This window comes from Spinacia oleracea, chromosome 6 (assembly GCF_020520425.1).
Source record: "Spinacia oleracea cultivar Varoflay chromosome 6, BTI_SOV_V1, whole genome shotgun sequence".
In the NCBI taxonomy this organism is placed as follows: Eukaryota; Viridiplantae; Streptophyta; class Magnoliopsida; order Caryophyllales; family Amaranthaceae; genus Spinacia; species Spinacia oleracea.
The window spans coordinates 135,863,123-135,877,422 of record NC_079492.1 but is presented as its reverse complement, the minus strand read 5'-3'; the positions used below and the strand labels follow the sequence as shown (position 1 = coordinate 135,877,422).

Below are 14,300 nucleotides of genomic sequence, written 5' to 3'. Positions count from 1 at the left end.
TGTATTACACTCAACTCTCCTATCTAATACTCCTGCGCAACTCAACATTTAACTTCTAAAAAAATACGGAGGATGTGTCCCTTTAACATTGCAAACTAGTTCTTGGGCCCGGATTATGCCCTGGGTTACTACATATACTAGTATTATATGCACGCGATGCGTGCGAGAGTATGAAAAACTAAAAAAAGTATTTTATTACATTATCCCCATAAACTTCAGGCGATAAAAAATTGTTCACAAAGTTCTAACTAAAAAAATTATGCATTATTAGGCCACCTTAGGGGATGGGAAGACAGAATAAAAGTCAATAACAAAGAATAAAAATTATGCATAATTAAGCATAACTAAGCATTATTCGATCTGCATTTTTACAACAAAAACCCTGCAATGATAATCGCTTAATTGTGAACGAAACTGGGACATGTTTAGTTGTTAGTCTGTAGGTGTAGCCTGTAAATTACATTGTTGGTCTTAGTGAGAACAGATCAAGTAAGTAGCTGTTAACAGATAAATTGTTATGGAGATGTTTGAGATAAGCCAGCAATTAACGGTTCTTGAATTTGCTCTGAACACACTAAAATGCAAATTCACAATGAAATGACAAAGAGTTGATTCTGCTACGTATCCAATAACATATTCTGGTATTACACAAATGGAAGAAAAGTCATATACAGAGTAGTCATATATTCTGGGAAGAAAAGTAACCATTTACATTTACTTATTTTATTTTTGCAATGATAACATGAAACCTGTAGTTAATTAGTGGTAAATGTTTTATTCTTTAAACTAAAGGTAAGGGTTTCAAACCTTACGTAAATCATGTTTGACATTTTTTTTATGTATATGATAAGTACATGGAACGATCGACTCATAAACAGAGCGGCACATATCACGTAAACTTTATTTTAAACGCGCCTTTAATTAGATTAGTAATTCAAGAAAAAAAAGATGTTTTCTTTGTCTTATAACTTTCATTAATTGAGGACATTTATTCCAATACTCTTCCTCCCAAAACTCTCTTCGAAATACTCTCACTTCCTATTCCTCCTAAACATGTCTTATATTTCCATCTTAATTCCTCTGGTAACCCCCTTTATTAAAGTAACTAGTTTTGTGGCTCGTTCAACGAACGTGCTAGTAGTAAGGAAAATGTGAATTCTTGTAAGAAAGTAAAGTTATGCTAAGCATTGTTATAGGGGTGTTGAAAAGTTACAAACTTACAATATTGGAGACGTCTTGTGCATAACTGGTAAAAGTTACATTAAATTAATAGGTAGTAATATTTAAAACAGTAAATAAGAAGATCGAGCAACATAATTATTAATTTTTCTTTAAAGTGTGTGATGAGCACAAAAACAACACAAATTACAATTGGAGGAGGAGAAATAAACCTGAGAATTATCGTGCACATTCCCTCCGTCTTTACCATTAGACTGATACCTCATTCGAATTAATGCATACTAATAGCTAATTTGTATTGTACCTCCAACTCAAGATATTATTGGTTAAATCTATGCATTATTGTGAAATGTGAAACATCAAACGTTGCAATTAAGAAAAAGAAAAGGAGGATCCCTTACTATAAAAACAAATTACAAAAAAGTGAAAAAAAAAGAAAAAAAAACTCTAGAAAATTAGAATACCCCCTCCACTCACTTTCGTGCTCTATCCGATCACTCTCTGTTCTTTGTTCTTCCTCACCACTGTAAACCACAAATTAACTTCCATTTCTCGGATTCTACCGCCTGAACTCTCACATTCTACAACAATTTATCTGTAAAATCATCTGATAATTGTTATACATCTCCTGATTTTCTACCGCCTAACCCACACTGTCACACATTTTATTACAATTTGATATGGCTGTACAAGATATTTTGGTAGTTTGTGTTGTTTGTAAATATATTGGATTTGATCGAAATTGTGGATTGATAGTTTGCAAGTGCAATAATGCTTATTGCTTTCTTTTGATTCCATTAGCGAAGGTGTTAAGCCTCCATAAGTGGTATTTGGAAAGGTTGGGTACTTGGGGATATGAATTTCACAACTAAATTGTCTCAACTATAAATATTTAGTGAACGATAATATTATAAATTGAAAATACTGAGTTGCTAATTGTAGAGGAGAAAGTTAAGGGATTGAATTAATTATATTGAATAATATTGGAGGAAGAGAGAAGATGGCAGGATTGGTTGAAGTTCTACCGAAATGTGGGAATTAAATTATAACGGTAGAATTAATGAGAGTAGATTAAAGGATTGAATTAAAGGTTTAATTGAATCGAGTTTGAATGAAGTTTGAACTGAAGGTTTAATTAAAGAGGAACAATTGAATGCTCACGAGAAGGTAACAGGGAAGATGGGTGATGCTGATGTGTCTGCCACATGTCTTTACGACGGTGTTGCTTACGTGTATTTAAAATAGAGATGGTTATCTTTTTTAAATACTAGGTATTGATTTAATTGCAACCCTTTTCTACCAAAAATAAAAATAAAAATCCATAATAATAAATGTATTATAGTGCAATACTTCAAATAACTAAAGCATCTGGTTGGAAGGCAAAGATGATTTCACTGGCGCGCAGAGCAACATTAGTACAGTCGTCCATCAGTTCGATGCCCTATTATGATGCAAACTACCAAAATCCTGAGAACCACGTGTGATGACATCGATCGTGTCTCCAGGAGGTTCTTATAGGGTAGTACAGAGGACCAGCGCTTAGTGCATTTAGTATCCTGGGATACGGTCACAAACGACACGGCCAATGGAGGGCTAGGTATACGGTCAATGAGGCAAGCAAACACCGCTTTTCTAACAAAACTGGGGTGGAGGGTCTTGGCTTAACTTGATGTACTGGGCTCGAGTAATGCGGAGTAAATATTGCGAGGGTCGCTGTGACTTGGAGATGTTCAAACACAAGGTGGGAGCATCCAATGCGTGGAGGGGGATGGTGGACAATGTGGACATCCTAAGGCAGGGTGTGAATATGGTTGTGGGTAATGGCAAGAAGGCGTTGTTCTGGCACTACAAATGGGTAAGCAACCACTCATTACTAGATGTGGCAACTAGGGAACCGCCTATATGCATGCGAGATGAAACGATTCAAGAGTTGTGGGATCCACGAAGGGGTTGGAAGTGGGAGGAGTTCGCTGAGTATTTACCTGCTAAGGTACTTCAGCAGATTGACTCCTTCGAAGTGATCGAGGACGAGGAAGCTATAGACACCGTCTATTGGAATGGGTCGACCTCTGGGTGCTTCACCATCAAGTCCGCGTTGAAGATTATTCGAGGGGAACTTGACTTAGGAGCTACTGTAAATTGGAACTTTGTTTGGAAGTTGCAAGTTCCCCAACGAATTAGGTTTTTCTTATGGTTGGCTTTACATAATCGCTTAATGACAAATGCGAATCGATTTATACGAAAGCTCTCAGATGATCCAAGGTGCCTGGCTTGTGGAGAAGTGGAAGAAAATGTGGAGCACATATTACGTAAATGTCCAACAGCCACTATGGTGTGGAGGAAGTTCCCTGGAATCAATTGTCATGAGATATTTGGGAATACATTTGAAGAGTGGGTCATTCGAAACACCAAGCAAGACCCCACTCGTGACGAGCACTGGCCCGTGGTGTTCTGCACCACCTTGTGGTGTTTATGGAAGTGGAGGAACGCTAGAGTGTTTAAAAGTCAGCCTCAGAGATCCCTGTAGATCAACTTGGATTCATTATGGGTAGAGTTGTTTTGATTTTACAGGCGATGGAGAGGGAGGATTACCTAAACGGCGGCAACAATAGGGTACAACAAGAAATTGGGGTGTGTTGGCAGCACCCACAAGAAGGGTGGGTAAAACTTAACACTGATGGAGCTTCGAAAGGAAACCCGGGGCTAGCTGGTGCTGGAGGGATAATTCGAGGATGTCATGGAGAGGAGTTGGGTCTCTTTGCTGCAAACTGTGGCCACACAACAAGTAGGAAGGCAGAATTCCTCGCAGTCCTAAAGGGGCTTGCTTTGGCTTGGAATAAGGGCTTTAAACAAGTTGTACTGGAAGTGGACTCGATGATAGTGGTCCGTACTCTGCTAGGAGATAATCAACCTAGCTCCCCCTACTTTCACCTAGTCAGGAGATGTAAAGAGATGGTGCAACGGCAAGAGTGGGAAGTGGTTATCCAACACTGCTATCGTGAGGCAAATCGTGCGGCCGATTGGTTGGCTAACCACGTAGTTGGACTGTCACCCAAACTTGTGATCACGGAGGCGGCTCCACCGGGCCTTCGTGTAGTTTTATTGGAGGAGTTGGGGGGTGTAGTCCTACTGCGAAGGGTACCTGCTGTTACAGCTTGAGGATGGAGTAACTTAGCTTTTGTTTTCTGTTTTTAGTTTCCCTTTCGTTCGTCTCTTTTTTCTGTTTTGTGCGTTGTTTTTCCTTCTGCGTGTTCCTTTACTTTATTGGAGCTACTCTCCTCCTTTCTCACCAAAAAAAAAAATTGACAATTATTTAGAAATTCGTATAGTTAGCTAAAGCAAAAATGATCAGAACAATCTCTTTCACCCTTTCTTTTAAAGTTTGTGACTTTTTTTTGTGTGTTTTTACTACATTGCAAAGTAGCCGGTTTGAAAGATAAAGTGGTCGTTCGAAAGTCCTTTCACCACAAGGTACTAAATCACATCTTAACTTCCCTCCCTACTCCCTAGTTTGATCTTTCCTTTGCTAATCAATGCACTAAGGCCTTGTTCAATTCATCCGATTTGGTCTAATTTATCTAGTTTTTAGTCTGATCTGCTTGTTTCATATAAGTGTTTGTTTTGCTTTTTTTAATCTGATCTAATAAGCAATAAATATAAGTTAAAGATAACAGAGCCTACCTGTCAATTTGTTACTAACCCGACTTTAGTATGCAGAGACCATAGACATACGAAATTTAATACTTCGTATTTAATGACCGGAGTACTAGGCCGAGATATGCCTAGACTGGAATCGGAACAGGATCGCACCAAAAGCCCTAAAATAGAAGAAAATATAGAAAACCAATTGTTAAAGGCATTATTATATGAAAGCCAAAAATAGAGTAGATCATAAATTCATAACACAATACCTCAAACGCATATTTAAAAGCACCAACTTCCAGGTAAGATTCTTGATGTCAAAAAGAAAAAGAAAAAGAAAAAAAACCTTCTTGGCAAGATAAAAAAAAAAACCAGTCCGGTCTAAAACCATTTTGATGGGTTTCGGACAAGACGGACCAGAAACTAGAAAATAATATTTCCCGACCAAGAGACTGGTCTAGTCTGGTACATTTTCCCGGTCCGAACCGGTTATTGAACACCCCTCCTTACAAAAATATTAATTCTTCACATGAACTAGTCAGAACATCCTGCAAACTGAAGAACGATGAAACACATTGCAATGTTTAAGATAATCATACAAATGAAGCACCAAAAGGTGTCAGTCTCTTTCTGGCAACCTTAGATCTATAACACCATACCTCAAATGCCTCGGTTAAGTCGGGATACTGAATATGTTGATTCTCCAACCATTTTGTCAAAATCTCTGCTTGATCCCCTGAAGGCAACGCGAGTATCATTGAAATAAATGCAGATTCTAATGTCTGCCACACCTCACTATCTATTTTCACCTTCGAACTATCCTCAGACGAAGCGGTATCGATCAGCGGCTTTGTAATTCTTGCAAAAGGGAGCCATAACTTTACCATGTGAAGCCTCTTTGCAGTTGGCAAAACAACATTTCCATACCCTACTGCTTCTAAAACTTTTGTTGCCACCTCAATCACCTTCATCTTAATCTCGAGTGTTTCTACTTTTGAACTTGTGCTATCAATAAGCTTGACAATCATATCGGACACCTCTAACCAAAAATTAACCAAGTCTCTCATTAATTCGAGTTTAGCAGAAATCTGACACGCCCATGATAAATCTGATAAATATGATTGTAGCAGCACAAACTTTTCACCATCAAAAACTGTTGTTTCAAGATCCTTCAGTAAAGATTCTAGAAGATCACTAAATCTCAATGAGAGTCTCTTCATACATTCTCTCACCTCAACCTTTAGCTCATCACAGGAGGTGAGAAGTGGAGCGTCATCATCCTCAGCAAGCATATACTCTAGCTGTTCTTGAGCTGAAGATTTGAGATCCCTTAACGATGGAGGTGGAGATGATGTGGCAAATCGAATGGCTGATGTGAATATCCTCCAAATTACACCCTGATCTACCGGTTGAAGGCGGGCAAGAATCGGGTTAGTTGTGGGTCCAATGGATGGTATGGTTTGTAGAATTTCCTCCTCCTCAGCCTCTTCCCAAGGGACAGCCTCCAAGTACTCTACAGAAGAAGAAACAATTTGAGGGCATCCTAGCTCAACAGCCACTCGAAGGATGCCTAGGGTGTTTCGGACTCCATGCCAGCTTTCAGAAATCAAGCTATCAGAAACAGCATAGAGAAGGCGTAGAAGAGTGATATTGTAGTCAAAGTCAGATTCTTGGCAATAAACCTCAACACAACTGCGTGCATCAAGGATCTGACATGTTGGCCAAGTGTCAGAGAGACGATCAGCAAAATACTTGCTTTTCTTGACAAGGATGGAAGAGTGGCAATATAACCACTCATCACGACCTTCAGGAGTTCGCAGCCTAACAACGACATCACTAGTTGGCCGGTCATTAAATCTGAATGAAGAACCAAATCCATTCTCCTGCTTAAGGGTCATTGAGAACCTAAATGGAACAATAAGTACAGAGAATATAATGTGCAACCAGAATATATATGTATGTATAAGTGTATATTTTCACTCGTTTACCAACCTTTCAAAATAATATAAACTTGGCTACAGCTTCTTACTCAAGCTCAACTCGGGCTGTGAGTCCAATCCGAGTCTAGCTGTCAACTGTGCAAATCAAGCTCGACTGAGGTGAAGCTCAAGTCCAATCTATTTCGAGAAAAGCTAAGCTAAGCCAGACTGAAGCTCCATTCAGCCCATTATCACCCATAGTGCTAAGATTTTTCTTGCAGCTCAAAATTTTCAACAGGGTACAACATGTATCTGAGCAAAAAGTTTCTATTATCATTCAATCACCCTTTTTTATTTTCGTAATCATTAGAGATAAAAAATGAACAACAAAGCCAGGAAAGGATATGCTTCAGAAATAAGAATTGCATCATTAGTTCTCAAACAAAGACCCATATGGTCAGAATACTTACAGGCTTCTCCATTTAATTGACAGGCATTTTTGGGCGCAAAGCAACCAATCATCCAGCTACACATTCACAAAACAATGAAGAGTAAGTTACAGAAAATATAAGAATTTACAACTACAGATCGACACAATCATACATGCTCAGGCCTTAAGCCAATGTAGATTAGCTTGAAATGACAGGAGGCAGATGTTATCAATCTACAGTGGCTATCAAAGTTAGTAGGCACCATCAACAATAACTTGAATGAGTAGAATGCTGAAGGAGACTTATCAGAAGGATCTCAATGAATCATTACATCAACATGCTGTTATTAGAGCAACAAGGCCAACAACATAATTTGTCTTTCACAAAACTGATTAAAAAAAAGTCTGAAATGTAAACTTAACTTAAATTTTTTATACTCAAATGTTCTAGCCTCACATTCCCCTTCGCTGAAGGCAATTCTCAACTCCTAAAACATACACTTAGTTTCTTTCGTCAGGTCAAACCAGAAAAGTTGGTTCCTGATGTCAATTTTATCATCTATTATTCTCATTCATATTCATTTTAATCAAATTCTCTAACACCCCATGCTCCTTTATTAAACCCACTCAAGTTCAGAAGACATAAAAAGAAACAATGCACTTGCTTCTATTTCAGCCACACCAGTAAAATTATCAGATTTTTAAACCATGTACAGTCACTGCTTAATTTTCCCCTGACATCTTCTTTTATAAGAACTCCTGTCCAGAGAACGGATGGAGAAGTGACATATACTATAAATGAAAGAGTAAAACAGATAAACCACGCCCAATCACTGAAGAATAAAGAGAGTAAAATTTAACAACTGTTAGCAAACAGCTAACCTGCGGCTTAATTGACTGTCACAGGCTAATACCACAAATATCAGTCAAACTATTCACAAGTCAAGTGAGAAGGACAAATGAGCACATTTAAGTCAAGAACTGTAAACTAAATAGTCGTTGACTACAAATCTAAGGACACATCCACTCGGTTCTTGGATTGGCAGTGCAAGTTTCTCCATTCTTTTTCATCTTCCTTCCCTGAGTTACATTAAGCAAAGACCAGAAGCGGAAGAGAAAAATGGAACTTACAGACATAACTGAACCTGCCAACAATATAAATGGAATGCAAATTTCCGTAAAATTGAAGCATGTGAAATCAAACTATATTTAGAGTTATACTCGACCTCTTTGTTATTGGTCAGCTAATTGGTTATTGCATCATGTGTAATTGCTTTGTCAGTATTAGGAATAAAAAAATATACATCAGAAGCAGCAGATAACAAAATCATTCTTTGTTAGCATTATTAACTGATAGCCTAAAAGAACAATTTCAAGAAAAGAGAACTAAAAGTTGCAAATTACGCACATCAAATGAAGAAGAAACACATAAATCCCTGTGCTTTAGTATCACCAGAAATGGCAGAGTTTAGTGATAATATGGGAAAGATGAAGAAACTTGCATAGCTGGTTAGCCCAAAAACTCAAAAGCAGAGTACAAAGATGATAGATGACATAGCTCAAGGTTCTTTACCACTATCATATCTCCTCCTAGTGTAGACAAAACTTTGTAGACGACGCAATGTTCTTTAGTGGTTTACAAAGTGGTACTTACTTAAGAAAATGACGTTTGAGAGTTAAGACCCATTACCATTTCTAACAAAGACCCACTAATAAGCAGTCAATCATAACAGATATGTGTCTAGGTTGACTTCCATACCGGCCCTTTCTCCCATGGTACTACAGTTTCTACCAGTCTCCCTTATTCTTTTCATTTGATTCATCCACATTTCAGACATTTCATAAGCTATACGGGTGTACTTGAATCTTAAAGCCTGTGCAAGAATCATCCACAGTAGCTGTTCTTTAGGATTTAGATCAGATCTCTTCTCCCTCACAGTCCTCTAGCCTAGAAGCGCCTACGGCGCCGTACGTAAACCGCATTCCGCCGAAAGTGACTGGGTGTGCCCTGCAGCTGTAGGTCTCTGCGGCCAGGTGTGTCTGATGCGATTGGGTCTGCACCGCTCTGCACCGATCTGCTAGGCACGTCTGACGCTTCCTCTTCATAACTAAGGTCATCAATATACGCATCGTCATCTTCTACGTAATCATCATCTACACCAATATCTTCTTCTATCTCATCTTCATCATCCAACGCCATAGTTCTAAGAGATGTTTTGGGAGTAGAGCAACTAGCATGACCCTTTTCTCTATCAGATTTAAATGAGGGCCTAGATCTATCCCTAACCTTCCTTGATGCCGTAGTGACATAGCTAGGAGCAGAGGTTCCAACAACTCTATCAACCGCACCCCATGTTAAATCATCATCATCAAACACAAAATCATCATCTACATCAGCACAAGAGTTCTCATCCTTTTTCCTGAGTAGCCACTCATTACATTCATCAATCTCTTCTAAGAGAATGGGATTTGTGGTGTCTTTCCTACTGTATCGGCGATTCAAAGCACGATTGCATCTCACAAAGACCAAATCTTTCAATTGTCTCTGTGCACGCTTGTTTTTCTTCTTGGTATGGAGCTGTTAGAAGTTAAAATTTATAAGTTTTGTAGTCTGTTGAACTAAAAAAATTAGTAAAAAAACTAATAATAAAAGGAAAAGCCACTTACAAGTTGAAAACCATCCCAATTCTTCTCACAACCAGTAGCACTACAAGTGAGGCTAAGAACCCTCATAGCAAATTTTTGGAGGTGGGGGGTTGAATATCCAAATGAAGACCACCAATCCGCTGTTAACAAGCAAACATTGAAAATTTAAATAATTAGTGTAAAACAACAAAGATAAAATTATTAACATTCCTTAATTTAATTTTCTTTACCGGGAGATTTTATCTTCCTGTGCCTAACGGCTATGGGTAAACCAAAGAGTCCAGAGCCATTTCGATATGCTTCTAATTCACAACTAATCTTGTCTTGAATTTCCAAATCTGGAACCAACCGTGTAAGGCAATCAAAAAAACCAATCATAACTTCTTCAGAATCTGATACATTAGGATTATCATAATGGAGCTCTGGATTAAGAAAATAGCCGGCTGCATGCAAAGGCAGATGAAGTTGACAATCCCACCTTGCATCAATATACTCGAAAGCTGTCTTGTAGTGTTCTTCCTTCATTGTAAAACTATTAGCAATAGCTTCTTTAGCACTATCCATGGCTTTAAATATATACCCCATGGACGGCTTTTTCTCTTCATCAACCATTTTAAGAATCTTAACAAGAGGCCCAGACAACTTGAGAGCATAAACAACATTCTTCCAAAAGGTGTCTTGCAAAATATATGACGCAACTTTCTTTCCTCCCGCTTCCTTTGGCCAATTGGAAGCATTCCATTCTGGAGAGGTAACCATCTTCTTTAAGTTGTTTCTTTGCTTATGCAATTGCGCAAGAGTGGTGAAACATGATGCAAATCTAGCAATCGTCGGCTGATGCAAATATCTTTGATTTGTGGACCTTCTCATCATGTTCAAAAGAGACGCATAGCTATTTATATATTCATTGATGAACATGCACTTCTTCAGTGCATCTTTGACTTTTGTAATTTTTCCAATATCCTCCAGCATGAGATTAACACAATGTGTCGTACAAGGAGTCCAATAAAGACATGGTCTGTTGGCCTCTAGCAATCTTCCTAAATTTTGACAAACAAAATAAAAAAAGACATCAGATTCAAATTATTATTTTTAGAAAGAAAAAGAAGAGAGAGGAAGTCGTAATCTTACCAGCCTTCACATAATTAGATGTATTACTTGTCACGACTTGGACCACATTATTCTCTCCAACTTCCTCCACCATGGTATCTAACATTTGAAACAACATGTTGACATCTCCCACAATCTCAGAAACATCTATAGATCTTATGAACATGGAGCCCTTTGGAGAGTTGACTAGAAAGTTAACAAAATCCCTTTCTGCAACTGGATCATGCCATCCATCAATGACAATTGAACAACCTCTTTGTGCCCACTCTTTCTTATGCTCTTCCATTTGCTTAAGAATCTCATCTACTTCCTGCTTAAGGAGAGGAACTTCCAACTCATACATGCTTGGTGGTTTCAACACAGGACCGTATAGTGCAATTGATTCAATCATCACTCCAAAACTTTCGTAATTAACAGCATCAAATGGAATTCCCGCATCATAAAACCACCTAGCTATTTCTCTACAAGCTTTATCCCTAGACTCCTCATTACAAATGGAAAAACTGCCACGCTGCCTCCCTTCATTTCCATTCTTTCTACCACTGATTGCATCTTCAGGAATAGGAGTAAAGTACATGTCCATCGGACCCTTTAGTCTTGGTCTTTTAGACGTGGCTTTAACTGAGCTACCTCCCTTAGAGTTCAATGTCTCACAATCTTCTTCATCATCATTACAACCATCAACATCAGACTGAGTTACCCTTGGTAACATCTGACCACCTACCTTTGCTTGTTGCTTTTTTATCATAAAAAACTTGACTTCCTCCTTTACATGTTCCGGACAACTATAACATTTGGTCACATTCCTAAATCCTCCAACCAGGTGCTGCTTTAAACGATACGCCCCTCCCTTTGTTACTTTACCACAAAAATTACAAGTAAAATTGTTCCTATTATTAGGATCTGGTCTCCCATATTTCCTTGCCGGATCTTTAGGATCCAATGAACCAGGACAGGATACCAACAAATCGAAATTACCCAAACTCATTCTCTGAAAACACAAACAACCATACACAGAATAAACAAAAGACTAACCATACTTACATTCTAACTGCAGAGTTTATAGAAGAAGAAGAGAGCATACCTGAATCAACGGCGAGGCGACTAAGAGAATAACTGCTGAACTATGCTAGTGTGTTGCGGCAGGGAGTAGCTAGGGTTTCCCGACTATTGGAGAAGAGAGAATTGATATCCAAAGGAGGGTTATGTTATCTCTTTTTTCGATACACAATTTTTTTCAAAAAATAAAAATCGGTGGCTCCCCTCAAAAAAGTACTCAACCGCGCATAAAATCATAAAGCGCACAAGCGTCTCGCCTTGCGCCCACATTACGTCAAAAGCGCGCGCCTTCTTGCGCCTTTCAGAACTAATTAAGTTAATTAACACACACTTATCCTTCATTACTTGCATTGTAAAATTCTGGGTTTTTAATTGGCAATTCCAATCTGAGCTGAATTTGAATGATTGGAACTCGTGATTATTGATGCACTAAAAAGCACTTAAAAAAATACAGAAAATCTGAGCTGAATTTGAATGATAAATAAGAACAAAAAGCACATACAAAAATCAATCAGAGAAGAAGCAGTAGAAGCTGATTAGCGGAGTGATAAGAAGATTACCTTGAATCAATTTGTTAGAATCTTGAATTGCATTATTGGATTTTGCACATAATTTCATATTTTTCAAATTGGTAAAGCACTTGATTTCAGCAAATTCTCTCTCCTCTCACGGGAGTGATTATCAGTGATCAGTAATCACAATCCATGTCTGAGGTTCAAACTCGGGCTCTTCGGTAGTTTTGGGCTTTAAGTCCGAAATCAGAGATAACTGTTTCTAGAGATTGTCTGGCGGTCTAGCCCAAACATTCTATATAGTCATATAGGGATTACGCAAATTTTTGGCTATACCCGGGTACAGCAAAACTATGTCGTTTTGTATCTTTTAAAATGAACATTAATATACTGGTACAAAAATGAACATTTATTATTTCGGAAATGAACATTTATTTATTTATTTGGAATGAACATTTACTATTTTGGAAATGAACATTTATTTATTTATTTGGAAATAAACTACAAAAATGAACATTTACTATTTCGGAAATGAACATTTATTTATTTATTTGGAATGAACATTTACTATTTCGGAAATGAACATTTATTTATTTATTTGGAAATAAACAATATAGGTGCTTGTAAAAACATAAAAGACCAATGAAGGGAACAATTTCATTATGAACATTAACCATATATTTATTGTGAACAAACAAATAAACAAGAAAGAACAAATAATTCAACAAAAAAGAACAAACAATATAAAAAAGAACATAAAATTCCAGAAAAAAAAGAACAACCAATACAACAATTATGAACAATTTTATGATGAATTTTAAAGCCAACATGAAAGAATAAACAATACAACAAGAAATAACAAATACTGGTACAAAAATGAACATTTACTATTTCGGAAATGAACATTTATTTATTTATTTGGAATGAACATTTACTATTTTGGAAATGAACATTTATTTATTTATTTGAAAATAAACTACAAAAATGAACATTTACTATTTCGGAAATGAACATTTATTTATTTATTTGGAATGAACATTTACTATTTTGGAAATGAACATTTATTTATTTATTTGGAAATAAACAATATAGGCGCTTGTAAAAATATAAAAGACCAATGAAGTGAACAATTTCATTATGAACATTAACCATATATTTATAATTAACGATCTTATAATTAAAAGGTGAAACAAGGAAAGTATATGTTACATATATGGGCCATTTCAATCAATTCGTCACGGAAAACTACTTCCATTATTAACAACCATTGGTTGAGTTACTTGATTATCAGAAAAATCTTCAAAATTAGTAAGAAACGCCCCTCAATCACCATCATCATCCGTGACACTTTTTGTATAAAATTAAAGGAATGTAATTACCCCTACATCCTCACACCACTTCTAATTATTCTTATAAGTTGATCTTTTTCAATTATTTATCTCAAATTATTTTTCTCACTCCACATTTATCAAACTTTCTTCCCCTAAAAAGGAGTAATTTCTATGTCAAAAAAAGAGTAATTCCTCTTTCATTTTCTTATTTTGTTAGGTATAGATGATAATGGTAATTAATTACTGATTTTGAAAAATTGTCTGATATTATTGAATCAATAATTGTTAATGATCCAAAAGTAATTTTACATGACGAGTTGACTGAAATAGTCCAAGTCATGGAACTTGTTTTCCATGCATGTTTTAGCTTCTAATTATGCATGAAAAATCGTGATTCTTTTCCATGTAATACGTTTTAGCTTCTAATTATGCATGAAAAATCGTGATTCTTTTCCATGTAATATCAAGTAAA

At 36.9% G+C, this 14,300-nt stretch overlaps 2 protein-coding genes across 5 annotated transcripts; both read right to left on the bottom strand.

Moving 5' to 3' along the window:
* Positions 1–2,485: 2,485 nt before the first annotated feature.
* LOC110794776 (BTB/POZ domain-containing protein At3g05675) lies at positions 2,486–6,951 on the bottom strand. Its single transcript, XM_021999734.2, has 2 exons — positions 6,814–6,951; positions 2,486–6,726 (listed from the first exon to the last, which is right to left on the bottom strand). The coding sequence occupies exon 2, from the start codon at positions 6,717–6,719 to the stop codon at positions 5,415–5,417; it is 1,305 nt and encodes a 434-aa protein (XP_021855426.1). The 5' UTR covers positions 6,720–6,726; positions 6,814–6,951; the 3' UTR covers positions 2,486–5,414.
* An 18-nt stretch (positions 6,952–6,969) lies between these two features.
* LOC110794775 (uncharacterized) lies at positions 6,970–12,687 on the bottom strand. 4 transcript variants are annotated; one of them, XR_002535133.2, is made up of 7 exons: positions 12,011–12,642; positions 10,948–11,917; positions 10,047–10,856; positions 9,838–9,956; positions 8,861–9,748; positions 7,211–7,266; positions 6,970–7,052 (listed from the first exon to the last, which is right to left on the bottom strand). XR_002535133.2 is itself a non-coding variant. In XM_021999733.2 (6 exons), exons 3-6 carry the CDS (start codon positions 11,912–11,914, stop codon positions 9,119–9,121), a joined length of 2,526 nt encoding a protein of 841 aa, XP_021855425.1. In that variant the 5' UTR covers positions 11,915–11,917; positions 12,011–12,376; positions 12,546–12,687; the 3' UTR covers positions 8,585–9,118. The 4 variants fall into 4 exon arrangements, 3 of the variants coding, with proteins under 3 accessions (XP_021855425.1, XP_056687194.1, XP_056687195.1); XM_021999733.2 differs by lacking the exons at positions 6,970–7,052; positions 7,211–7,266 and having other exon boundaries at positions 8,585–9,748; positions 12,011–12,376; positions 12,546–12,687; XM_056831216.1 differs by lacking the exons at positions 6,970–7,052; positions 7,211–7,266 and having other exon boundaries at positions 8,585–9,748; positions 12,011–12,371; positions 12,546–12,685.
* Positions 12,688–14,300: the final 1,613 nt, after the last annotated feature.

Excerpts from the sequence above, each read along its gene's own strand:
- LOC110794776 (XM_021999734.2), bottom strand. The coding sequence starts at position 6,719 with ATGACCCTTAAGCAGGAGAATGGATTTGGTTCTTCATTCAGATTTAAT.
- LOC110794775 (XM_021999733.2), bottom strand. The coding sequence starts at position 11,914 with ATGAGTTTGGGTAATTTCGATTTGTTGGTATCCTGTCCTGGTTCATTG. Across the intron at positions 9,957-10,046 it reads CAGGAAGATAAAATCTCCCG|CGGATTGGTGGTCTTCATTT; the intron begins GTAAAGAAAATT and ends GCTTGTTAACAG. Across the intron at positions 9,749-9,837 it reads ATTGGGATGGTTTTCAACTT|CTCCATACCAAGAAGAAAAA; the intron begins GTAAGTGGCTTT and ends AACTTCTAACAG.